The sequence below is a fragment of the Melospiza georgiana genome, chromosome 8 (assembly GCF_028018845.1).
Source record: "Melospiza georgiana isolate bMelGeo1 chromosome 8, bMelGeo1.pri, whole genome shotgun sequence".
NCBI lineage: Eukaryota > Metazoa > Chordata > Aves > Passeriformes > Passerellidae > Melospiza > Melospiza georgiana.
Genome location: NC_080437.1, coordinates 13,322,332 through 13,349,674, shown reverse-complemented (window position 1 = coordinate 13,349,674; position 27,343 = coordinate 13,322,332). Strand labels below are relative to the sequence as shown.

The 27,343-nt window shown below is 41.9% G+C and overlaps 1 protein-coding gene across 1 annotated transcript in view; it reads left to right on the top strand.

Moving 5' to 3' along the window:
* The first annotated feature begins 8,695 nt into the window (after positions 1–8,695).
* LOC131086559 (L-threonine dehydratase catabolic TdcB-like) overlaps positions 8,696–27,343 on the top strand; it is a 32,084-nt gene continuing 13,436 nt past the window's right edge. Inside the window, exons 1-6 of the mRNA XM_058029622.1 lie at positions 8,696–8,714; positions 16,437–16,779; positions 20,878–20,994; positions 21,888–22,129; positions 26,105–26,270; positions 26,697–26,793. Coding sequence (XP_057885605.1) covers positions 16,612–16,779; positions 20,878–20,994; positions 21,888–22,129; positions 26,105–26,270; positions 26,697–26,793 — 790 coding nt within the window. The 5' untranslated portion in view covers positions 8,696–8,714; positions 16,437–16,611. The remainder of the gene's footprint in view (positions 8,715–16,436; positions 16,780–20,877; positions 20,995–21,887; positions 22,130–26,104; positions 26,271–26,696; positions 26,794–27,343) is intronic.

Below are 27,343 nucleotides of genomic sequence, written 5' to 3'. Positions count from 1 at the left end.
CGTGGGTAATTACCTCAGATTGCTTTTGTAATTTATAAATACTCAGAAAGGAGCTGCAGGGTAAGACAACTGGCAACTAAAGTACAAAAAATCTGGGCATGTGGCAATGCCCATTAAATTGTAAAGCAGGTTTTTCAGAAGACAGAGGATGTGAGAGTACAAGAAAGAATATGATGCAAACATATTTGTGTTCTGAGAAGTTAGTCAGTAACTGATTGCCATCAGAGAATGCATTCTTTAGCACATTCATCTTCGAAATGGCCATATATGAGAACACAGTGAGATCATATGAATGTAGGTTTGCACAAAATCCAGCTGTTGAGATGTTCCCAAGACACTGGCAGCCAAAAAAAGCATACCAGTGAACAGGGATGTGAATTTATGCCAGCAGGCAGTTTGGTGAAAGGGAGAGCAAACATAAGGACTAAGTCTATTTTGGGAGGTGCTTTTTTGTTTGTTTTTGGTACAGTCTTTCTGTATCTCTTTCTTGGACTAGTTAAATGCTTGGCAAAAGCAATAAATAACTGCACAGTGATCCCACTGGGTGCATAGGGAGAAGGAATGGACTAAATAAAGGGTATATGTTGACAGAGGACATATGTGCCATATGAAAAAATCACATTGCTATTGGACGTGAAATCCTGCAGCATGGGCTGACAACAGATATAGCTGAGCACACTCTTGGGAAAAACAGGACCTTATGTGAAACACAGAGAAAATTAAGTGGAGATTACTTCAGGAGACAAAAATATAGTAGAAAAGCAATCCTTGTAGGGAGAGGAAAGTGCCTTACCCTGAAGAGAAGGAAATGAAAGAGTATAATCACCACCCTGGATTTAATACTGGTGGATGATGAAATTTGTGCAAGGTTTGTGTAGTCTGCCTACCTGCCCCTGAGAGAAGATTTGTCTCCATTGGGGACTGTGGAGGTACCTTAGGCTCTTGTCAAGGCTTAACTTCTGTCAGCTGCTCAGACCAGAAGTTCTTGCTACTTGGAGGCTGTTGAATACCTAATGTAAATTGAGACTTGTTACATGACCCATTTGGAAGAGGTCACTTGCTTTCACTCTCTTAATTCATTTGGTTTCTGACTGCTGGGTCAGAGCACTTGTTGAACATTTGCAGGAGCAGAGTTTTATTACCTGGGGAGGCTGATTTGTGCAGAGCGGGCATGCAGCTTTGGGACTGCTTCTCAGAGGAGCAGAAGCTCACTCTGCAACAGTACTTCTGTTTGGTGAACAGATGAAGGGCCTCTTGCAGTGGTGATTTCATTAGAATGAAGTAAACATTGCCATTGAAAGCTTTGGATAGTGGTGATTTTTAGCACCCATCCCTGGCAGTCTCCACAGAGCCTCCATGCCTCTGTCATTCTTGGGCAGCCTCTGTTGGAGTTACAGGTCTGCAGCCTTGAGTGAACGATCACCTTGAATGAGTGTTCACCTTCCCTTGGCCACTGCAAGCCCCTCTCTGGTCTGCTGCATATCAACTTGTACTCGTGTTTATTATCTCAATTTGCAGGGGACATAAAAAAATGTCAAGTTCTCCTGCTATTGTCATGAAGGCATAATTTCTGATGCAGTTAAAAATCCCATATCATGTGGTTCATAGTGTGAAGCGCTGTGAAGATCAGCTCTGTCTCTGCCCTCCCTGGAGAAGTGAACAAGCCTGTGTGTCATGGAGCAAGCTACTCTGATCCAGCCTTCTTCAAAACAATACATTTTGTGCTATGCCTAGAGCCAGCAGTGAGTCAGTGCAGGAATTGACTCTCTGGTGTCATCTTGGTGCCAGCACACTAGGCTGGATTCTGTTTGCCAGCATTAGGTAAGCATCCCATGGCTTCAGGCTGTTTGCAGTCTGTGGCTTCAGCTTCCTGAGCAATGATCCGCAAGGAAACTGAATCAGAAAGCTGAAGGAAAAGGTGGGTCACATGGAATATTAGTGAATTATGTTGTTTGTTTTGTATTTTAACAAGATATGCCCTTTCATTTGACACATTTCAGGCATTTTATGAAGGCTGGCCATGCCTCAGGAACCCTATGAAATATGATATGCAGTGCACCCACCCACTTTAATGAAAAGAAACATTTCTTTTCTTTAAAAGAAACCTTAGAAAGTTGGATTAACTATGTTCCCAGCAAAATTAGTGATTCATGAATAGACTCTTTACTCCCAGTCTTGTATTGCACACATGGTGGCCTGATATTTGCTCTGTTTCCTATTGCAGAAGGTTGTGGCCCTTTGCTGTTGTAACTTTACGTGCACCCATTTGCGTCACGTAAAAATTGGAAATAGATCTGTGAGTGTGTGGTGGATAATACTGGGGAAAATAATACAGGGGAAGTCCTTGATTATTCCCCAATTAGAATTACTCAGCTAGTGTCTTTAGCAGATCAGTATTGCAAACCACACCAATTAAATGAGATAATTACTTGAAACTGAAGCCACAATTTCTTCTCTTAAGGTCCTGCTAATACCTGAGAAGCTACTCACGTGTTGAGTAGCACCTTGCTGAACACAGTCATGACAATGGCAAAGGTCTGTTACTTAACACCTGTGTACCTTTCTCCAGTAGGGGAGGCATCAGCCATCAGCCTTTGAATATAAGTCATGTTTGCCATGTGAGTGGAGATAGCTAACAAAACAGAGAAACAGCTGGAAATAAATCCTATTTTTGTTTGCCACTCAGCATGGTCTCCTTTCCTCTTAATTGCCACAAGGTCATGGAGACTTGCAAGGGGAAGAATGACGTGCCAGAGAGAGAAGCCAAGTTGATCATTCTACTGCCAATTCTCTGAAAATTTACAGTATGTGTATAATTTTAAAGCCAATGCAGTAAAAATCCCTGGTTAAAATTCCTTTTAGAGTACGTGTGTGAGTGTATATACAATACTGAAGCGGGATGAGAGTAGTTCCTTTGTTATTATAGATCCCTTATGTCTTTAGCTGCAATTTTTCTTCAAACACGTTTCCAATACATGTTTCCAGGCAGAGAGTGAACAAGAATGTGTATGAATTTTTTTTCATCCTGCTGCCTGTGTAGTTAATCACATGATGGATCCTGTCCAACAAGATTCCCCAACAGTACAGCTAGTTATTACTGTGTGGTACTGATGGCTTCTCACCTCTTTAACTCCAGATGAAAAAATGCAGTAAAAGACAACTTAAATAGTTTCATAATGCCACTACTTGGCAGGAGAATGTGTGGTAGTTGCCATAGGGAAATAGTATAACCATAAGAAGGAAGAAAAGGGCCCATTAAAAGATTTCCATTAAAAGTTGATTCAAGACATGAAAAACCTTGTGAGCAGATGAACAAATGAACAGATTAGCACGCTCTACAAACTCCAGAGGCAGAACATGACTCCAATTGTTGGAAAACAGATGTGAACTTGACTATTGTCCTCCACCCCTTTTCTAAATCTTTTTCTAATGAGTTCGTTAAAGTGCAATCGGTTCCACATGTATTTAGGAGGGAGCCCGATGGTTGCTACACTTGCTATTAGTTTGCTGTATCTGCATGAATGGTTGTGTTAAGGATGAAAGAAGTAGGAGGAAGAGTTATCACCTGAAGCAGCATCCATGTAGGAAACTGGGATAGCATGGATGCTGTTTCCAATGTCAGATTTTAGGACAGCCTTCCTTGCCTTAAGAGACCAGTTGGCTCAGAGTTAAAAGATCTGTTACAGTGTTCTGTCCTCATGCAGTAAAACGCTTTAGATTATCTGTCCCAAATGTTCTTTAATTCATACCCACCACTGGAACTCTTTGTAAGAGTAACAGAAAGATTATGTCTTAATGCAGATATTAATCTATGTCATGCTGTAATTTTAATTTCTGTAAGTGCTATCTGTTTTTATCTTTTTGAATAGTACTTTTGCTATCTACAGAATAATGAAGGTATGACTTTCACAGTGGTGGCTCTCTAACGTCTCTTCTCATTAACCCTGAGAAAGGAGGAAATACAAGATTAGAGGATAAAAAAGTCGAAGGGAAATGGAGGGCTCATTGCATGTGTTCGAGGAATAAGAAGCCTCAAAGGTGAGGGCAGGAGTCAATTGAATCATCAGGATACTATAAATAATTCTGAAGTAATCTCTTCATCATTAAAAAGGTGAATTAGGAGAAGCTGATGGGGCAAAAGCCTATGGTTTGAATTTAGCGGAAATTATATCAGTCCAGGGTGCACAGAGTGTTCTGCTGGGGCCACTGGGAGGGAATTGATTGCTCAGCTTTGCTGGGATTGTTGGAAGGAGAGCGTGGGAGCGGGCGGGGGCGAGGTGGGGCAGGGCGAGGGCCGTGGGGAGCGGGCTGGCACCCGCGTGTGCCCGGCGCTGGCAGCCGGGGAGCTGCCCCTCGGGTGGCACTGACTGAGGTGACCCGTTTCTGGCCGCCAGGTTACCCGGGGGCCGCTCCCTCTCCTGCCCCCCTTTGACTCCGGCGGCTGCTCCTCTGCTCTGTCCTCCTCCCGCAGCCCAGGTGCGCTGATCTCCGGCACAGCACAGTGAACTGCAGCCCGGAGTTCAGCGCTTTAATTAGCTCAGCGGCAGGGCAGGGCAGAGGATTTGGATCCCCGAGTGTCTCGGACAAGGTCACAGCCCCGCTGTTCGTACTTGACCCTGATCGCGCTGGGGGAGCCGCGCTCGCTCCGTGCCCGGGCTGGGGAGTGGCACCGGGGGCACCGGCCCGCTCAGCGCAAACACCGTCTGTGCCGCGCTGCTGCCGGGTCCGGCATCCTCCGAGCCATCGTGAGCCTCCGAAAGCATCGTGTAGTGGTTGTTTTGTGGCAAATCAGCATCCCTTTGGGAGTCGAGTTTGTTAAAAACCCCCAGCGTTAATTGTGCTTCAGCTCACGTTCACTTGCCATTTGAATGCCTGATGATCTCTGTTAGTGAGAAAAAATTATTGCAGTAGTGCTTTGAAATTATATGGTGCCACTCTGATGGTCTAATGTGTCTGGAAAAGCAGAAGTGAAACAGCTGATCACAGTTTGCTGTACTCTGAACAGAGAATCAAATGTGGATTTTCAGCGATTCCCTGTGTGGGCTTCAGCCAGGGCACTTCCACTTTGTGTGAACACAACTGCATGACCACTGATTTAGACTCACATGGGCAAAACCCCTGGAGCCAGTGACAGCATAAGGGATCTCATGTTATTCAAAGATAACTGGATACAGTCTTTGTTCATTAATATAATTTTGTGACGTGGCTTAGAATAGACTCCTGGGTACTTTCATGCATCTGCAATGCTAATCTGCTGCCTCTGCCTGTATTATAAATGTTATCCTACCACTTGAAACTGAGATAAGCAAGATGTTAAATATCTTAAATAGCAGCACAAAATATTTTGCTGGTTCTTACCAGTTATTTAGTCTCAGAAGAAGAGAATGTACATTTTTTTTTCTACAGCAAGGCACAAGCATTGTGTTGCCAGTTTTTCCTCATGGAATGCTATTGGTTCAGCATCTTAGTGTTAGACCTCTTATGGATGTAGATACTATTTTGAGGAGATAATTTTTTGACTCTAACGTAAGCTTTTGCTCTTTGCCTTGAGAAATAGCTCATCCTTTCTGCAAAATGTTTACATAAAACAGATACAGTCTGTCCCACATTAACAGATGCAGTCTGTCCCAAAACTTTAGATAAAGCATCCAGGCTTCCCTGTTGCCTCTTGTTCCAGCAAATATGTTCTTTGAATTGATGCCTGCTCTTTGTTTCAGGCTCTGTGAAATCCAGCTTGGGGAAGCTTCTTCTGTTTTGAATCTACCTTGTCAGCCTTTTCTGAGATCCCTAAAGATGGTAAATGGGAATGTGATGTTTTACTGTAGTGGGTCAGCTGCTGACAAATGTAAACAAATGAAAATATAAACACTTGGGACCGAAACTTCGGTCTGCTCTATGAATATTGATTTATGAAGAAACTGAGATGGGAGTTAAATTAGTACCTTTAATTAGAAGGAAACGAGCATCTTTTTGGTGCCTATTTTTTTTTTTTCTTCTTTCTGGTTTATTTTTTTTTAGTTGGCAATTCTTTATGAGTTGCCTGTATTTTTTTATCCATACTGATTATCACATTGGTTTACCACCACATTTACATCAATATGTTGCATAATCCTCAATTATAATTTTGGTTTTCTGAGTTGCTATTCTCTGAGAAAGTTTTATTGTTTTTCTTGGCTTAACTGCAGACTGTCTCCACCCTCTTTCCTTCTGCAAGTGATCAAATTCTGTAAAGAATTCTCTGCTTTGGATAGACTGTCAGTTCCCACCCATGCTGTTCTCACTGAGGTTGGAAATGTTATTAATTTTATTTAGTGTAGGGAAAAGCTTGGCTAACCCTTCAAAACAATCTTTCAAGTCCTGTAATTCAATAAAGTCCTTATTTACAATGGGCATAGCTATTTTTCTCAGTGCTGTCCAAAGTGAGTTCTCTCTGGTTACAAGAGAATGAGGCATTCTTTTCCGTTCTGACAGCAAAATGGTTCTATTTTATTTTTTAGTTCAGGAAAAGTGCAGCATAACCTTGTTTAAAAGGTTTTCTGGAAAAAGAAGCAGCTGTTACTCTCCACATTATGCTGTTCTTAATGGGGCTTGCACCAGGGACTGAGGGAGGAGGACTGGCAGTTATATATGACCTAGTGAGTATAAAACTGTTATTCTGAGATTTGGATTTTCCAATTTTTTCCAGTGCTAAACATTGTTTTTTCTTACACACCAGCACACAAGCACTGTATTTCAATTCTCTCTGTTGATAAACTGTGTGGTTTATTTTTTCTTTGGACTCAAAATTGTCTAAGTACAAGATAATGTTTTATTATGATGTGGATAAAACCACTTCCCAATAATTGCCATTTCTGATGTACACAGTGCCTCTGACCAAGTCTGGTTTTACTGAGGTCTCAGCCTAAAGCTGGGCAGAGATGAACGATGATTTCCTTGCACAAACACACAAAGTGTGACTGGTGGCAGCATGGAAGTTGTAAATGAAACCTTTGGAAAGCTATAGAGCACTGAGGCATTGGCTTCCTTCCCTTAGGACCCACCAAAGAGCAGCTTGGAGGGAAGTAAGAAACTCTGGATTTGAAAAGAAATGTCATCTCCTGGATGACCTGTAAGTTAGTGTCTTTGACAGCTTCATGGCAATTTTATTAGATATCACTTAACTGTACCAGCACTGCAATTGTATCTTACTTATCCCTTCCTTCCACCCATACAAAAGAAAAAATCAAAACTGAAAGCTAGTTTTTCCTTCCTGTGGTAATTGTGGTATGTTTTAAAGCACTGTGAACAGGTTTGGAAGTGGCAAGGGCTTTGAAAGAATGTTTGACATGGGCTGAAATCTGCAGCAGAAATTCCCAAAGATCCTTTTTCTATAGCTGGCTGCTTGTTTGGGAGTGTTTACAGGGATAGCAATTCAGTGCTTCATGTACTTCTGTCATGCAACAGCTTGGTGAATTTTTTTCCAGCTTCTTGACCAAATGGTCCCAGCAGTCCTTTCACCCATGTGGTCCAAGTGTCAGTCACAGATCAAGCCTTGTTTGTCAGGAACTGAATTCAGGTCAGGGTTTGAGCACATCTGGACCCCCAGATAGCCAAGGGCCAAAGGAATTGCCATTTTCACTGCTACAAAGTTCCATTTCGTGCCCACCATTGCACTCAGCTGTGTTGTGAGCAGAGTGGTGACTCCCCCTGCCTTCCCTCTGCCCTTCAAGGCACCAGTGAAGCTGGCTGAAGGTGACTTGGCTGCAAGTGCTGGCAGCAGTTGAGTGCATTCATTCCTTCCTCATCTCCCCTGGCAGCAGCCTCCTGCTGGGCTGTGGCCACTTGTAGCACAGGGCACCACCACAGCCTGCACATCCACCACCCGGAAAAGAAAGAATAAAAGGGGTGTGTGAGAGAAACTGGAAAAAATGGTGAATCTGGAGCTTCATCAACATCAAGTCAAGAGAACATGGGCCTGCCTGCCACACCAGTGTAGGGAAGGCTCCCTACAGCACAGCTCAGACTTTCCAGAGATCCCAGAAGTCTATTTGAGCATTTATTTTGACTCTCCCATATAAATCTCATTATAGTATTTCTCATGATATCCTGTGGGGAGAGTTAGGTCACAGCTTGGGTTAGATTTCATGACATGCCTGTTCTCTGTCTCGGAGATTAGGATTTTGTATGGTCTCAGTAGAAAGCAGAGGGTACTGAGGGCCCACTCATACCTGGAAATAGATACCTGGTTCATCTCCAGACAGTCTGGAGGCATCAGGAATATATTTGAGAGGAGAGGAACCACAAAAGGACCTCTGCCCCATCCCTGCTGCACAGCTATTCTCTATCTGGAACTGTGACTCTGCCTTTGCTAGTGCTCTCTCAGGGCAAAGAAAAACAGATTTAGATGGAGTTTATAGATATATAAACCCAATATATATATAAATAGATAGAACAGATATGTACATAGAAATAGATAACTTGCTACAGTCCTTCCCCTAGATGCTGTTTTCTGTACTTTATGATCTAGGTGCCTCTATTTTTCTGCTGCAGGGACTTGTGCCAAGAGAAGACTCACACAAGCTGAGCTGTCTCCTCTGTGCCTCAGTCCCATGAGGAGCCATGTCCCTTGGTGCTGCCTGAAAGGATCCCTGCAGAGACCCCAAGCCTGGTGCCCCTTTCCTGCTGCTCACTCACAGGCCCTGCGGCTGGTGGGGATCATGCTCCACAGCTAAGCAGTAAGTAACTAAAGCTCCAAGTGTCCTGCTAACAGAGCGTCACCCAGGCATAATCCAGGCCCTGACTCAAATTGACAAGGACAGGTTGGGCTCTGAAATAATCTCTTTAAATAGCAGCAGCCATCTCTTTCAAAGGCACTTCCCCCAGCCAGCCCTGAGAGCTGCTCACAGCACACTGCCTGCTATTTCCCACCCAGCAGTGCAGGGCTGACACTTCTCACAGGCAAGTGTGTCCCCTGCCAGCAGTGTCCCAGCTTTGCTTTGCACCAGGAGTTACCATGAATTTTGCAGCACAGTTTATCTACTTCAGGGTCTTAAAAAACAGAAGTCCCAGGGAGCGCTACAGGGAAGACGAAGACTACGATCCTTTCTGGCAAAGGTTGGAGAATATTGCTGTCTGACTTAGAGCTAGAGTGCTCCTTTATCCCCCTCAGGGGTCATGGTCAGCCCTCGGGGTCTCCCCAGGGCCAGGCCCATGGACATGACAACCCCTGGACCCCTCCTGCCTCCTTATGCTGTTGTAGTTGGAGTTCTGCTTCGCCTCGTTGTTTATTTAGTCGCTGTGCTGTATAGGTAATGCTTTCTTTTTCCTTTCCTTAATTCCCTAAAAAAATCAAACCAAACAAAAAATCCAGGAAATTGTTTGTAATTTTCCATAATCTCCCAGGGTTCTGTGGGTTGCTCTTGGAGTTATCCGCTAGAAGTGGTGGAGATTTTAATATTTTTAGCCCAGAGTTCAGCTTTTTTATTTCTTCAAGAGTACAGAATCAAAAATAACCCTAGACAGGCCAATGGACTGCTGAAAATTTATCTTGGGATAGCCCATGTCAGATCCTGTTATTACAATTCTGTGGTTGTCTTTGTTATGGTGCTTATGGTGATCTCTTGAATTCCTGTTTTCAGACTTGGATGGTGCAGATGGAATTTAAGAGTCATCTAGTCCTTGTGTAGCATGAGCTGAGGCTGTGCACACACATGGCATGGTGGTGTTGTGCAACCACATTCTTAACCTTTTCCATAGTTTGTTTTTCCCTCCATTTTATCTGGACACCACTATTGAGATCACGCTCTGGTTTTGCCAGATGTGGTACAAACAAGGAACAGTTCTCATTTCCTGCGCCTGTTTGTCACAGATGTTGTTAACATATAAATTGTTTCAGTGGGCCTGATGCTGTTAATAAAGGGGAAGACAAGGTCTTCTGCACTGTAAAAAGGGCTTGCCCAAAGTCACCCATGATATGACCTGTTCTGTAGTGCACTGTGGATCCCCTTTTAGCACACGGCCTGTGCTGAAAGGAGATCCTTTTCTCTATTTTGCTCGATTTTGAGTTATGTTATTCATTCCTAATTGGAAGTGAATTATGGAGATGTGTTAGTCACCAGAAAGCCTCTAGACTCAGAATATATTCAACTTAGGGAAAAGTTTAATTGCTTAATGAGTTTTAGCTACCAAACTCTGTGCAGTGTTGGATAGCTATAATTTGGCATTCACAGCTGTGAATGTCTTACAAGAACTTCTGAGAGGGATGGGTCTGTTTGAGGGACAGTTGGTTACCTCTGCTTCAACATTTCCATCATGAGTGCAGTTGTGAATTCCTCTTGCTTTCAGATTGCTTTTCCTAGTGTTTTCTATTTAGCAGCTGACACCCAGTTGCCACTGCCAGCAGCAAGCAATGAGATGTGCATACTGTGTACAGAGGAATGGCAATAGATTATGACCACAGATGAAGGCATATATAGTGCTAGGCTCAGGCTCTGGTAAATCTGACTTGCCAGATGTAAGGAGAGATTTTTATCAAAGGTGATAACACAGCTTGGTTGTTCGCTGCATGAACTTGAACTTTGTTTGTGTGTGTTGCTGGTGCAGCATCACACAGATTTGCCAGGCCTGTATACGGTGAGTAGAGCTCTCAAGGCCTGCTCAGTCTCAAGGCTTGGTTATTATGGAGCTGTCTCTGTTGGATGGGTACAGTGCTTACACTTTTGTCCCCCAGCATGGTTACTATGCCCCGACCTCGTTGTCTTTAAGACACTGATAAATAGCCCTGCAGAAGTCTTAGGCAAGCCACTGGATCTGTCTGTGTCCCAGTTTCCATCAATAAAGTTGAACTTTAAATTTGCTGAACTTGTCCTTCTGTTTAGGGGCAGGTGGTGGTGATTCCTATGTGATTTAGGAACAATCACTTTGCACAAGCTTTAGATATATAAAGGTCAGATATGCATATTATATTTCCATCATGTATGTGCCACTAGTTGGAGTGATACAGTCTCAAATGCGTGTTTCTAAGTGCTAGTGTTACACAAAATACTGATAATTCAATATCAAAATAATGATAATTCAAGACAGTAATATTTAGAGTGCAGTATTGCCTTTGATCTGTTTTGAATTTATTGTCAAGGAGAGGGAATTGTCAAATTTATTGTGTTCCTTCCCTGTGCCTGCAGGAGTTTACTTGTCACCCTGTAGTGGTGTGCAGGGCACTCAGACACTATTGAGTGCATAACCTGGAATTTCTGGTAGTGAAGATGGCATTTGTTATGATCCTTCTTGATACTTTTATCCCAGCAAGCCTCTATTTTTCTACCATTTTTCTTTCATAAAGTCGCACTTGCTCAAGTTGCCGAGAAGCTTTAAAGAATTGCTGCTATTGCAGTATTTGGATGTATTTGGGAAAGGGTAAAAAGGTAGAAGAGGAGTTGAGATGGAACAGGAATGTTTATGAGCTACTGGAAAAGGAGATTGCAGCAAACAAGGAAAGTATCAGAGGGGTCTGGGAAGCTCAAGTGGTGAGAAGGGTCAGAGGAGACAGCACTGGGACATGGAATTAGAAGGATTAATGGAGCTGGAGAGGTTCTGGGTAAAAGGGATTAGGATGAGGGAAAGGACCCCCTCTGTCATATCCTGGGATTGCCTCTTTCTCACTCCTGTAAGAGGAGATCCCAGCCCCAGCCACATTGCAGTCATAAGCCAGGCAGATTGCACCTGCAGCAGGCTGCTCGCCCTGCCTTGCCCCCTGTACCTGACCCACCTCTGCTCAACACTGAGCAAAGAGGCAGAAGTGACTTCAAATGGGGTCACCTTTTGCCTTAATAAGTATTCTGAACTTGCAGGTGTAAGATCTTAGCCCAGTTACCTGAAAGCAACAAATCTGTCTAAAGCTGTTCCTTACCAATGTCCCTTGGTCAGTGTGATCCAGGAAAGTCTTCAGGGAGCCTGAAGGTGACCTTAAGAAACCCCTACACCCAAAACATTAAAAAGGACAAAATTAAAATCCACATGTAGAGAAGATGTGCATATGAGTTTGAAGTGTATTCAAGGTTAACATTTTGTGACTGCTCAGCTGCACATTTTGCAACACTGTCAGCCCCTCTTTACAGTGAATGTGTATCACTGTGAATGCAGATGACAAAAGCTGCTGTAGAAATGACAAAGAAAGCCTGAGTTTTCAGTCTTATATTAAAATTAGTTTCCTCTTGTGACAGTTGAATTTCCATCTGGGAACCAGTACATGGGAATGTATGTCCATAATTTCAGCTTCATGTCTGCCTCAAAATGTTCTCTTGTGACTCATTTTGGAAGTGTAAAAGCTGCCAAATGGGCTAGCTGGGTACATCTGCAATCAGCACTGGGTCAGGCCAAAGAGCAGTCCTCTCTGTGTCCTCTCTCTAGGGGTGGCCAGTAACAGAATTGGGAGAAAAATGAAAGCCACCTAAGACACTTTCTCTCACATGCTTTCATGGAGTTTGTCCAGGGGCTTCCTGAATCACAGATTAATTCTTGAACAAGAATTAATGTGTGTATTGGTCACTACTTCCATTTAGCTGTGTATTTTTTAGGAGCCTGTTTATATTTTCGTTCTTCATAGAGTCCTTTTGCAATGAGTTCTGTGAGCTAATTATTTTCTCTAAGAAGGGAAATTTTAAATTTTCTACCTCATTCTTTAATACCATCTCCCCCTAACATTTATACTGGGCAGAATGGTGAATAGTCTTTCATACTTTGCTATTCCCTGGACACACGTGCTTTTGCAGAATTTGTTCCTTCAGTTTTAGAAGCTGAGGAGTTCCAGTGCATCAGTTTAATCTGTTTAGTCTGTTTTGTGGGAGCTGAGGGAGGCAATCTGAAGTGCTTCACCATGGGCATATGGAACTGTCCATCGTTGCACATTTGGACACTTCTCTGCCTGACAAAGGCAACAGTTGTGGTCTTTAGGTATAGCATGCATTATTGCCTTTCATGTTCCCAAAATCATTTTTGCTGGTTTTATTATTTTCTTAGATTGTTACTATTGCTATTTTTGGATTTTTTTTCCCTAGTGCTGTTTAACTTGATGAATATTATCAGTATGTTCAAAAAAACAAACTGGAAATAGAAAAATGATTCATTCCAAGTTGTTGCTTTTTATTATTGTAGGAGTACATTTTGGTACACACTGTTTTTGCATGGACTTTGAGATGTTAAAATATGTAAAGCTTTCTACTTAAACAAGTGATATTTTTTCCTGTGCTTTAATTGCTTATGGAAAGTCTGCATATGGATCTTCTCTTTTTTTTTCCAGTTATGCTGAGCAGCTGTTCTTGAAAAAGTAGGTTTATAAACTGTATTTTCATGTTTGCTTTTACTAATCACTTTAAAGGTAAAATGTTGTAATTTATAACCACGTAACAAAGCTTGCCAGCTGGGTGTTTGTTTTATGTCTGGAAATAAACAGACCTTTTAATGCAAACTTGTGGCAAGCTCCAAAAATGGAAAAGCTCCATCTGAAAGGAGCAGTGCTTTACATGCTGGGGTTTGGGTTTATATTGGCTCAGATCTTCAGCTGGTGGGCACGGCTGCTGGGGCAGGGGCTGTGTTCTGCGTCTGTGCTTGAGAAGTCACGAGCTGGGTTTGTGTGAGCACTTGCATGCTTTGCTGCCTGTAGAAGAAATCCATCTAGATCTCTGCCAAGCATGTGGAATGCTTTTGAGGCAAGAAATACTTTTGACCCAACAGAGCCATTAGTTGCCCATTTGTGATATGTGATCAAACCTCAGCCCACTGTTTACCTTGGGAGTTTGAGAGCTCTAGGAGGGTCTGTGGCACATCCAGGTGGGCTCAGTGTGGGAAAATGTCATTCTGTAATGTGAATGAGACATGTGGGTGTAGAAGAATCAAAGGAATTCTGAAATAAATACACACAATACATATAAATACAATAGAATGATATCCCCTTGATGAAGAGGCTGCTGACTTTTCAGATGCAAATGTATGATAGTTTTTGTATTAAATATTGAGATGGTAATAATTCAGATGTGCTCTAAACCAAACTCAAGCCTAAAAAACCTGTACATATTTTACAGCTGTTTGATTTCTGTTCCTCTTTTCCAATGGTCACAAGATGTTGTCTCCATTGGAGTCCTGAGCAGATACTCACTGGTCATGCACATCAAGGACTGAGAATCTGATTTACTTTCCTCCTTCTTTTTCTGCCACAAAAAGAGAAACCTAAGACTAGGGCAAAAGTCAATATACCATTTTAGTCTATTTGCAGATACAAATATTTGATGGCACTAGTGTGATGAGGCATTACCATGCACTTGTACTTTCTCACAGAATCCTGCTTCATTGATAAACTTCTTTGGCTGGGTGTTTTTATAGACTTTTTGATTGCAACAGATGCAATGAAAAATGAGATTTGTTCTTCCATCTCAAATGCCAGTTGGATAAAAAATTTGACCCATAAACTCACAAATTTTTGATCTGCCTAATTTTTTTACCCTACATAGACCCCTTTAAAACATTTCCAGTGTAAGAACATAATTCATTGCTAATGCTTGCTAAACGTTTTAGACAATATGCTCAGAAATAAGACTGCTCTTCCTTTTGGAGTGGTTATGGGAGTCTGTGATATGGAAAACATTTTTTGGAAGGGAGAGACAAGGAATGAACTCCACCAGCACTGTGGCCTCCTGGATGCTGCTGCTGCTGTTGTATTTTGGGCTGTGCTGTAACAAGTTCACAGGGAGGAAATCTGATCTGGTTCTCAGCTTTGCATTAAGCAGACTAATGTGCACCCGAGCTAACACTGAAAGCTTAACATCTTTATGAAGTGTTCCAGCTGTCTAACCCCAATGGAGCAGAGATGCAGAAAAGTATGGAACAGAGCTCCTTGATAAGTTACTTGGTTTGAAAGCAGAATGCCTGGTGTTAGGCTCTATCAGCTTTAAGATACAGTATTGGGAAAGTACTTTAGATCACAAGTTTCAACATAAAGAGGCTACAAATGTGTATATACATTATTCACCTTAGAAAATTAGTGTTCTCATTAATTTTAGAAAGAGAGGATCTTGCTACAAAAATTTTGTCCTGTGAGGATATACAGAATGATTGATGCTGTGGTATATTACTTGATTCTAATAATAAAACATTTTACGTTGCCTCTATTGTTATGTGAATTCCTCAGTGGAAAAATTGGAAGTGTAATAGGAGCCAGAGCTACTGGCACAGATTATTGATACCATTAAGGAAACGGATGATGCCCAAAGTGGGCAATTGCTCAAAAAAACAGATGTTTCTAAATATTTAAAAATTCTTTTGGAAGTTGCTGCAAAGCATATTATGGTGTTGATCACTGCTGTAAAATGTGCTTTAGCCAGTCCTGTTGATGGATAGCTGCAACACTTAGACCCAAACTATTTTAGAAAAAAGGTAAATATTTTTTGTTGGGGATAATGCTGGAATGTCTGACATGATTTAAAAACCATTTCAGCCAAATAGATTAATAGTGAGTCATGCAGAGGAGCTTATACCATCTGTCTAATCACAGCCACAAACCAGGGGTGGTATCAGCTCTTTTCCAAATCACTGACCTTCTGCTTGGTGCTCCCTTTCGCCATAATAATCTCCAAATTCCTAGAAGCTTTGCATTTATCTGTCAGTAGGGCTGCAGAATCCTGCACTACAGTACAGTGTTCCTTGTGGACTGAATTCTGTGGACCACAGAGTCAGGCAGTTGAAGGTACCAAATCCAGCAATTTTTTCTAGCAGTGCTATCTCTTGTATGTTTCTTGGGAAAGGAGATTTTTGTGCCCTCACATTTCTGCCATATCTATGGAGATATTTACCCATGAAATGTAAACCCACAGATCAGAAGACCTAATTCTTTAGCTCTGTAGGAGGATATAATTATTGTACCGTATCAAAGTAATTTCCTTCCCTTCACGAGGCAGTTGATGGCTGTCAAGAGTACACTCTGCAAGTATCCAAGGGCAGAGAGCATGTGTACAACATAGTGGCATTTGTGACTGCTATTAATAGTTTATGGCAATGGGCTGCAGAAGCTCCTTGCCTTTTTTGAAAAAGATAGAATTGTGTACAGAAAATACAGTTCCAGTTATTCCAAAATTTTTGGAAGCCCTCAACTAGGATCATTTCTGGTTGAATACTGAGTACTAAGGAAGGTCTGGCTGTCCAGACAGCACAGATTATATATTCTTATTTTCTTGGGTAGGACAGTTTCACAGTTTGCCCACATGTTGAATTATTCATGTGGCTTTTCTAACAGCTGGAAGGTTACAGTATCTTTCAGTGCACCTGCAGGTAGGTATTATGTTAGTAGCAAACTCACTCTGCCTGTCTGAGGCTTGCAAAGAGTAACTGAGATGTGCATCCTTCCAAAATGCTAAATATCAAACCTTTAATCATCCAAGCCTTTCTAACAAGTTTCTTTTATTTGTTTTCAGGGATGACAATAAAATAAAGAAACAAGATACCCCAGCAGTTTGTGATCTTCACTGCTGTAAGGATGTCCCTGTAAGAAATGGCCTTATTGGGCAGAAGCCACCCTCTATCAACCCCGAGAGACTGAAGGATTTTGGTGAGGAGGATTACCTGAACGGGGATGTGAAGACCTGGGAAATGAAGATAGTGAGCCGGAATGAGGAGTTGCTCAGGGATGCCCTTTCCTGCATCCCCCAGCCAAGCAGTAGGACCAGCCTGGCCGGCTGCAACAGGCTCATTCGCTTTGAAGACATTAGTGCAGCAGCCTTCAAAATCCAGTGTGGTGTTCAGAAAACCCCCTGCATGGTAGGGAATCTTGATGGGTTTGCATTCTCCCAATGTTTCTTTTCATTTTTCTTATGAAAGTCGATCAGCAATGAAGAAAGGGTGTGTGTGAATTGCAGCAGATAGAGATCTGTGTGAGAAGACTCATGTTCATATTAATTGTACTTGACTGTCAATAATAATTTTCTTCTTATCTGTTTACACTAACCTAAATCCTCAAAGATTGCAGTGGCCTGTAAACAAAGGATAAACCACATTAGGCATAGACCTAATGCACTGTGGTATTATGCTCCCAGTGAAAAACTCCTGCTAGAAGGAACCTGAGTTGGAGGTGGCAGACTATGAGTGCTTGGGTAAGCACTCTTGTGGGAGGGTCTGGTTTGGAACCAGCCCTCTTATTTGGAGGGTTTGAAGGTACAGATTTGCCTTCTGTCAGGCTAGCCAGGAAGGGCTGGATATGTTCTGTAGCCAGGTATTTCTGCCACAGGTGTCTTCAGCAAAATAAGGATGCACACAAACGTGCACGTGTCATTGGTATGGAAATGACTGAGGTACCCCATCAATGTGCAAGGTCTGCTAAAGCAGAAGAGAAGTGCAATGGCAAGCTGTGCTGTATTTCTGTGCTTTTTCATTGTGTTTTTCTACCATTGGGAGCTCTTCAAGCAGGCTACTCTGGGCTCTCTGGGTAATCTTTTCCTTTTGGTGGGTGGAAAGAGGGTCTTTGCCAAATGGCAATTCTAGCAGCAGTCCCAAATCACAGTCTCAGTGAATCCTTGTGGATTGTTTTTCTGGCATGCACAGGGTAAGAACCTTGCAATCTGCTTGGGGTTAGCAGTCCCTGGAGTGAAGTGGTTGGGTCCTCAAAGTTCTCCTTTTCCCCATATGATGCCTGCTGATGCAGAGACATCATAACTACTTCCAGTGTGGGTTTTTTAGCCTAGCATTCCCAAAATAAGGATAGCTGTGCTTTTTGTAGCACATTACTGAAGTGTCTCTTGTGTCAAAGGATGTGGCACAAAAGATTTGGCTGGAATGCAGGGAAGTTTTGGCTAGGGTAGATTTAACTTTCTTCACAGTAGCTGGTATGGGGCTGTGGTTTGGATTTGTGATGAAAATATTGTTGATAAGACAGAGATGCTTTTGTTATTGCTGAGCAGCTCTTACACAGACCCAAGGTGTTTTCTCTTCCTCACTCCATCCCACCAGTGAGAAGACTGGGGATGTTCAAGGAGTTGGGAGGGGAGACAGCTGGAGCTGCTGACCCCAGCTGACCAAAGGGACATCCCATACCATATGACACCTTGCTCAGCAATACAATTAGGGGGAAAGTTGGCTGGGGGCCTGAGGCTCAGGGCCTGGTTTTTGGTGAGCAATTGTTTTCAATTGCATAAGCTGTCTTTCTTGGGTCCTATTTATCTCTTTGTTATTTTTCCTTTTAGTTACATTGTTGTTATTTATTTATTTGTTTGTTTGTTTGCTTGTTCTTACTAATTGTATATTGTATACTTATCCCAGCCCATGAGACTTCTCACTCTTACCCTTCCAATTCTCATCTCCCCCAGAGCACAGGAGCAGGGAAATGAGAAAGGAGTAGGATGATATTTAGTTGCCAATTGAGGTTAAACCATGACACCCCTCAACTTAAATAGCTCCTTGCTCCTGGTTATCCCTGGCAGATTTATGCAACCCAGTTGTATCCCCTTTCTGCATTTACTGTTTCAAGCTAAACAGTCTCACTTTAGTATTTTTTTATTAACTATGCTTTAAAAATTATCAGAATAGTGGAAAGCCTATACCCATATAAAAACCTGTATATTTTACTGTGAAAATAGCCCATGACTGTTGTTATTCAAAGTAATGTTCCTGCAGAAGTTATTAGTGCATTTCATGCACTGTTTCAAAAGCACAGAGTGGTGTCAAAAAATACAAAAAGAAAACCTTTATTTTAACTCATCATGTAGAGGTAAGAGCCCCTTTCAAGGAAATTTCTTTAGACTAAAAACATGAGTGTGACTATAATCCATTTAATTAATTTAAGGGAGAAACACTTTGCAGAGGGTGATTGCTAATCTTCAGGCAAAACCACGGATGGAACATGGAGGAGCATGGTTCCTTAGGCAGGAGTTTGCCTTGGAGCTGAGATGTGGCATCATGAGTGAATTGTAACATGTCCAAGAGGCAGTAGGCATAAGAAAACGAAGAACTGACATCAAGCTGGACACCTGGCTTGGCTGCTGATGAAGGAGCTGTGAGGGCTGTGTTGTGTTAGCTTGGTGGATGTGCTGTGTGCTGTTCCTGACACATGGTATCTGTAGTCCTTAGATAAGATCACAGTGACTCAAAGGAAATCTTACAGGCTGGTTCAGTGAGTCTTAGGAGGTCACACATCAGGTCAGTTCAACTGCAAATAGCACTGATGCCTGCTTTGTTAGAAGTAGTTGCTATATTTAGGCTATATGAAAAAATCCTCAGTTAAAGGGAGACAAAAAGGACAACCTAAAGAATTAAAATCCTGACTATCAAAATTAAAGATAAATATCAATCTAAAGTACACCACCCCTGTGGGAAAGAGTGACTTAATGACACAGTTTTAAATGTAGGAGGCTTAGCAACTTTAGTATGCACAGGATTCATCTCCTTAAATCCTTTTTCTGATTGTTTGCACTAGAATACAAGATTGTCTACTAAAACAAGCATGGCATGTGAAGCACTAGCAGCATTTCTTTTATGGTGTTCTTGTTCTATTTTGCATAGGCATTCTCCATAGATTAGGATGTTTAGGATATAAACTATTATCCTATTAGTGTGCTAAGCACTTTCCATCGTTTCAGTTTCTGCAGCCAGATTTGCAAAGGAGCAGCAAGGGGTAGCTCCTATGTCAGGATTTTCAGAAGCAAAACAGAGAATCTGGCCCCACCTATGGGTGAGGAACTTAAACATATGCTTGGAAATCCACTAAAAAGCCTTGAAGTGTTCACCTGAAACACGTAGTTTAACTGCATACTTTAAAGCAAGTGTCTGATTCAGATATATTTAGTTTATATAAATTCACCTGGAAAGTCTTGCAGTCTGAAAGCCATGTCAGTGCCTATTAGTGTGTACACTATACATTGTATGTGTGACACTGCCAGATACTGCTTGAGAGAAATATTTTGTCATGCTGGTTCTGAATCTGTCTCACTTCATGACTTATCTTAAATGAGGACTTGATCCCCTAAATCACCAGGGCCTCATTTGCTTTGGCAGCCAATAGAGGAGATGGAGCCAGTTCTGAAATAGAGCTGCAATAAGCCTGGGGAGCTGGCACCCACAGGCTTACTGCAGCTCTGTTTCACAAGTTATCTTGTGTAAAACTCTGGGTTTAATGAATATGCTAATAGGAAGTTAATATGTTAATACATGCTGGGAGTGTCTTATTATAAAGCTTAACAAATATTTTCCATTAAAATTTTTTAAAAATCATGCACTTGGGCAGGGCATCACGTGTAATGTGCTTGCTAATTCCCCTCAGCTCAGGCATCATTTCTGTTCCAAACACTAAGCTTTTCCAAACAGCTGCTGCTTACACTTCCAGTCCTGGGAAATTGTTTTTTATTGTTTCCATTTTTCTTTGAGTAAGAAATGTCTTTGCTAATATTCTACTGGCATTAGGATGCAAAATAGACAACACTCAATGGGGAATTAGTGGCAGAAGCCATAGCAGAGCCATAATGGGGCTCAAGGAGATAGTTTCTGATGGCCTTTGTATCTATTAGATGATGAGCTTATTTTTTGGGTAGTCAATATCCAGTTCTGGTAAGTGCTGGAAGTGTGGGTTTTTAGATAATTGAAAATATTTATTTTAATGCCTGTGTTTGATCAGTAAGATCCAAAGCAAGTGCTATTTTCAGAGTTCTTAATGGCATGTGGTCCATATTTCACTGCTGTGAGTTTGAGAATCACTTCCATAAAGCAGAAGGACCTGGTAGGTAACAGTACTCTGTTGGGAATGAAGAACCAGAAGATGAATTTTGCTTTTTAGAGCTCATATATAGCAGTAGAATTCATGCCTTAACATGAGGTGTGGAAGTTTTTTCTTAGCAGTAGATATATTGACATACTATTATTTATCTACTCCAGTACTCTAGGCTATCCAAGCAGTATGGGATGGACATCTACCTGAAGAAGGAGTTCCTCCAGTACACGGGGTCTGTGAAGGAACGAGGTGTACTTTACCTGCTGATGTCATTGCCTCAGGTACAGCAAAATGTCAGCATTCAAAAAGGAGCATAGTAGCTCTGCTTCATGAAAATGGAGCAGAGTTGAAGATAAATTTGCTTCTAATCTCCATGGAATCACAGTGTTCTTGTCTTAAGAATCATTGTACTGAACATAGCATGTGAACAGAGATTGGTCTGAATGTAAAATACTACTTTATTTACAATTGGCTGGTCTGCTGCTGAAATTCTTAATATTTGAAACAAAAGCTCGTAAAATGGAAACATCAGCATTTTCTTATGGCATTAAGATGCAAGTGTTTTTATGTGTACTGTAGTTCTGATGTGTTGAAACCACCAAACTGATGAGCAATGATGAAATTGAATTACAATAAGTGATGACAAAGATCTAGATCACCAATTGATTTTGTAATGAATTTCAGTTTTCTTACATGAATAGCTTGTTTATCATTTGTCATAGGAGGTTATTGCCATTGTCATAGGAGTCTCTGCAGTCATTGTTAAAATTGGCATGAGACAGCAGCCCAGAGCAGTGGTTATTCCTGCCTTTCGTAATAATATAAATGAAATCTTCTATTAAAAGGAAGCAGAAATTAAATAATTTCATACAGGCAGAGGAGAGATATAAGCTCTGAGGGACCTATCAGCTCTTCTGTGATTAGTTGGAGTTTTTCAGCTCTTTCCCATGGAACAAGAATTGAACCCAGAGGAGTGCAGGCACAGGGATTGACCTTGTGCTGTTTTAGCTTTGTGTGTAAATCCTGAGATCACACCAGCCATGCATACAGTGCACCATAACATCACAATTCAATCAGCTAGTAAGGGAAAAAAGGAAGCCAGATCATTAGAATGATCCAGGATCATATGGGACAGCTATGTGACACTAACGGGCAACTGCAACCCTGTTTTCAGGAGCAGCAAAGAAAAGGGGTGATCGTGGCCTCAGACAGCAACTTCTCCATGGCTGTTGCCCACCACGCCTCAGAGCTCCGTGTGCCCGTGTTCGTGATCCTGTGCCCCAGCACGGCCCCGGCCCGCGTGAGGATGTGCCGCGACTACGGCGCCATGGTCATCTCCTACGGCAGCACGGGCAAGGACGCCCAGCTGCACGCGCGGAGGCTGGCGCAGGAGAACGGATACCTCTACCTGGAGGAGTGAGTGACAGCGGGCACGCTAGGGACAGCTCACCACATCCTGCACAGCTCGGCAAAAACAGTCTCATTAAAATTATCACAGCTCATCCAAACGCTCCTCTTACCTGGAATATGGACAGTTACGTGTTCCCAGGCACAAATCGTGTCTTTCGGTAACAGCTGGGGACGGAGAACAAAATGAAACACACTTCTCTGCCCCTCAATTAGGCAAACTCTGATTTTTATGAGCTAATATGATAGTGGCTATAGTTTAATTCTTTAGTAACTCCATCAGAAAGTATTTAGGCTGGTGTTCATTTCTGGTCTCTCTGTTTGAAGTTACATGGGTAACAGTTAATATTTAAAATTGTTCAGTGAGAAAATGTGGAGCAAGAAGAGGTTAATGCTCTAAGATTTTCACATATCTGGTGTGAGGAGCAAAACTGATCCTGTCTTGAAAAACAATGATTGAGAGTCTACTTCATACATATGTTTAAAGTAGCTAAGGATGAGCACAAATCTAAATTTGAACTATTTGAGGTCACTGGACAAGGCAGATCTAACAAAAACATAAATAAGACAGGCAAAAACTCTTAGAACTCCTACCTTTTTCCTTTTCTCTTTTATCTGTAGCCTCTTATGCGTTCCCCCTCTGCCCTGCCCCTTTTCTTTTTTTACCTTTCTTCAAGAAAGATTTCCAAAAGTACAGAGGGTTGAATCATTAACAGTGGTCCCTCTGATACCCTGAGCTGGAATGTTATTGTCCCCCTACCACTGCTGCTTCTGTGCAGGCTTCATGCCACTCCTGGTGTTTGTATGGCATCTCCTGCAGGGAGTGCCTGCTCCCTTCCAGCTCCCAGGCACTGCTGCCTCAAACACAGTGATGGTGAGGGGTGTTGCCTGGGAAGAAGATCCCAGAATGGAGCAGAATAATAGAAGTTCTTTCCCAGCTGGTGTATTGGGAAGGCAGTACTGTGCTGTTCAACTCCTGTGTTAGCTCTGCCAGCAGCCAGTGACACACAGGGCTGCTTCATGGGCCTGGTCTGCTACCGTGGGCACAGTCTGGTCCCAGACTGGGATTTTCAATGGGGAATGAGGTGCCCTGAATCCCAATGAATTTTAAACACTTTAAAGCTCCTTTGAAAACCACAGTTTTCCCTAACTTGGTGATTTCCAAATTTCTGTCAGCCATTTTTCAATTGATGTATTAACCTCCAATTGGCTTGCATCAACTATCACGTTCACACAAAAGAACTAAATTATTTTATTGTAATTTGATGTTTTATCTTCCCCTCATCCCTAAATAATTATTTAAGTTATATGAGGTAGATATTCTCCAAGTTCTTGAAGCTCCAGGGACAATGCATGTGTAGAACTTCAGTATCCAACACTGAGAAACTCTAAATGTACACACTACCAGTAATAATACTAAAGCACTCTGATTTGTTTCAGGTTACATGAAACAAGTTGTTCAATCTGTGACTGTGTTTAATTAAAAACTCACAGATGCAATTTTTCACTGAAAAAAAAAAAAAGGAAGAAACCCCCCACTTGAATTGTGAGGCTTTTCATAATGGGATATCTGAAAAATATTTTGTTAGGTGTAGATGTGGAGAGGTTTCCCAGTGTAATGTGTGCCTTTATGGATTGTGTGGGTCTGACACACATTCTTGACACTTGCCAAAGCTGTAAAATACCAGCTGAGCTCCCAAGAGTGTAACTTGCAAAATGTCATTGTATTCCAGTTTAATTCTAGCTGGGATGCAATCCCTAGCAATTTGGTCTCTGGGTCTCCTCACCCAGGAATTCATTCTGCCCTTCCTGAGGCAGAAGGGTTGGGTACCTGACTGGGCTGGGCTGTGCCTGCAGCTGGGTGTGTCACTGTCAGCTCTTCCCATTGCTGGGTGCAATTAAAATTCTGTGTCATGAAAATGACCGTGCAAGAATTCAAATAGATGGAGAACACTTTTTACTCGGTTGCAACTTCCTGGGGAATCCCAGGAAGGAAATGTGATTTTTCAAATTGGAATTCAATCATTTATTTTGCCTAATTGCTGCCTAGGTGCCCTGAAATTTTTGCTAACTACAGGGGCTCAGGACCTCATTATAAATGCAATGTGACTATTGCCAATAACTAAGTCCCTCTGTGAGGATGTGAGAAACATTCCTTTGTGAATCAGGGAGGAAAGGGTCCTGCAGATTGAATTACACACCTTCCATCCTTGAGAGCCCATTTCTTTCCTGTGTAAGTCCATATCTGAATGCTGATCAAACCTGATTATTTCTGACCTGGTTAGTCTGTTACTCTATCCAACAGACTGAGTTCTTTCCTTGGAACAGATACAAACAGAGCCTTGTAGCTGCCACACCAAAACTTCATTGGAAAACTACAGCCTGACAGCCCATCTTTGACTGCTGATGTATCACACATTTCAAAAGGCAAATATCCAAGTTTCTGGCTCTGGCTCAAAAATGCTTGTTTCAGTCTCCAGTCTAGATTTATCTGCCCTCTTCCTTCATTTTGCCTCAATGGCATATTATATATTTTTTACTTTCAAAAAGCAAAAGTTATTAGTCAAATGCAAAGAAACGCACCCATTTTATTATAAAAGCTGATGGCTGATCAGTGAACTCATGTTTCAACTGGATGTTATCAAGGAAAAGATGGTGATCTGAGATTGCTAATAGCTCTCCATGCTCAGAGCAGTCTCATTTGGACAGTTTTCAGTTGTTAGAGAGGCTTTATTCCTTCAGTGAATATTTCAAGCCTTCATTCATTTTTGCAGGTCCCCTTGTACCCCATGGAACTATGGCAGGGGTAGCTCCACAAACTTGGATTTGAACCTTATTTGGGAATAAGTCTCCAGAACTGTTCAGGAGCCCAGTGATATCTTTTGTCACATATAAGGAGGAGGAGAGAGCTCCTTCAGTATCTTGATGAAGACAGTAAATACAAGGATTCAGTTACTCATTCCACTATGACTTCTTGCCTTTGTCTATGGCTGTGCTACAGGAGTGGAAGTTCATTAATCCAAACCTTTCTTATGTAGTTATATAGACCTTGGCCCTGAAGAATTTTCTGTGAGGTAACTTCTCAAGGGCCTTGGTCTCCTCCTTGCAGGAATTCTGTGCTCTTACACTGAGCCTCTCTGTGCCTATCTAACAGGTACAGCAATAAAAAAAGTTCCCTAGTACCCAAACATCCTTGGGTCAAGTAAATCAAGTATAACCATTTGATTTGCAATTCTGTTTGCCAGAAAAAGCAGAATGTACAGAGAGCTCGTATTTCTTTTCTTACATGTAGTTCTACATTTACATCATTGCTAACTTGTAAATAAAATGCAAACCAGCTTTTAGAAATAGATCCAGGTCAGTCATGACAGTATGCTGGAGCTTTCTTCATTTTTTTGGTGCTGCTTGTCCCTATTATTTATACTACGGTTGCCTGAAAGTATTTTACCAGTAAATATTTTGGCATGACTAAGTGCTTTGCTTAATGGAAAGGTATCAGATATTGGCTGTGGACTGTGGAAAGACAACTCTAGCAATCTCCTTGATATTTGTGAGGTTGAGCACACTGCTTAAATCTCATGAAAATTTCCATTCATCACAAGCACTAAATCCACTGATAAGTAAAGAGAGAATTCCTTTTTGAGGCTTTGCTTGTAGTTTAGACTGCAACATTTAAAATTTATGAGGCAGAAGGAAGTGATGGCAATGGAAATATGACTTCTCCCTGCCATTTCTGTAAACCCCTGATAACAATGGGAGTTCAGTGCTCTTCAGTCTGAAAACTCTTTGAGGGGCTTGTCTATAGCACGGGTTTTCTCCCATGTGGTCCACCTCATGGCACCATCCTGTTGCATCACCTCCTCCCCTCATGTGCTGCTGATTTACTCACATTTATCTTTTTCTGCTGAACAAGATCTTGAAAGCAGTAGATGGAATTATTATTCCTGCCCTGACCTCAGCTGACGTGTGCCCTTCCTTCTGCAGGGAGGACAGTGCTGTGTACCTGTCAGGCCTGGGGACCGTGGGGCTGGAGATGTACGAGCAGGTGCCAAAGCTGGACGCCGTGATTTTCCCTGCAGGAGGCCACTGTGGCTTGCTGGCAGGGTCAGCTGCTGCACTCAAACACCTCAACCCACATATTTCTGTAATTGTAAGTTGCCTTTCACCTATTAAGCATTGCTGTTTACAAAAGACACTGGTATCTAGTGACACTTGCAGAGACTGCCTATGCTGAGGCAGGAACTCTCTGATCCCATGGGCTTTGCCTCAGAGAAGACCCTGTAAGAACCAGGGGAGTTCCTGTCCCTTGGCAGTTTGGCTGGATTTAAGAGAAAAGCATGGGAAGTCTTCTCCTAAGCAAATAAAATCCAGTTCTGTGTTTTGAAATAAGTTCTTACTGGAAAAATTTGGTCCTAAGTAAGCCACAGAATAAGTTTAGTGGTAGCATGGTTGTTTTGACACTTGAAATTGATTGTTAATTTGAAGAGGAAATTTCTGTAGATTTGGCTGTCTACTTTGGTGGTAACTTCTGTTACAACTGGTTCAATAAAACAGTGACAACCTCTCTCTTCCTCAGGGAGTTGAATCTGAAAGTTTCCCAGTATTGCAAGAGTCCTTAAAAGCTGGGCACCCAAATGACGACCAGGCCTGCAACAATCATCACTTCTATGGAGGTGAGAAAATGCAATATTCTTTTGGAGGTAAAATGAAGGTTGTAACAGATTTCTCCAACTATATAATTTTCTTACTATTTCAATTCAAACGTATTTTAAGGAAGTTCTCTGAAGAGTTACAATTTAGTTCAAGCTGTAAGAGCAAATTCTGCCACATTTTCCCCCACACCCTGATGGGGTAAAATATTATTTCTAGCGTACATGAATACTTAGAAATATGAGATTATTTGTCTGAATATTGTGCTCACAGCATCTAAACCAGTGAAGTCAATGGGAAAGCTCTTGTGGAAAAGGCAGGAAAATGATGCAGTGCTTAAATATTTAGACACAAAACTGTACTCAGAACAAAAGTGCTTGTAAATGGTAGAGTTGTTTCCTTATCATTTGCTCAAAAAACCTCATCTGTTAAGCAATTTAAGAACATCCTGTTTGCCTGATGTTCAAATCTCTGGAAGTTTTGGATTAAATGGGAGTTTTGTAAGAAACTTCTAATTTCTCTTGGTTAGCTCTGCCTGTGTCTGCACTCTTAGCCAGCTGTGCTGCTGGAGCT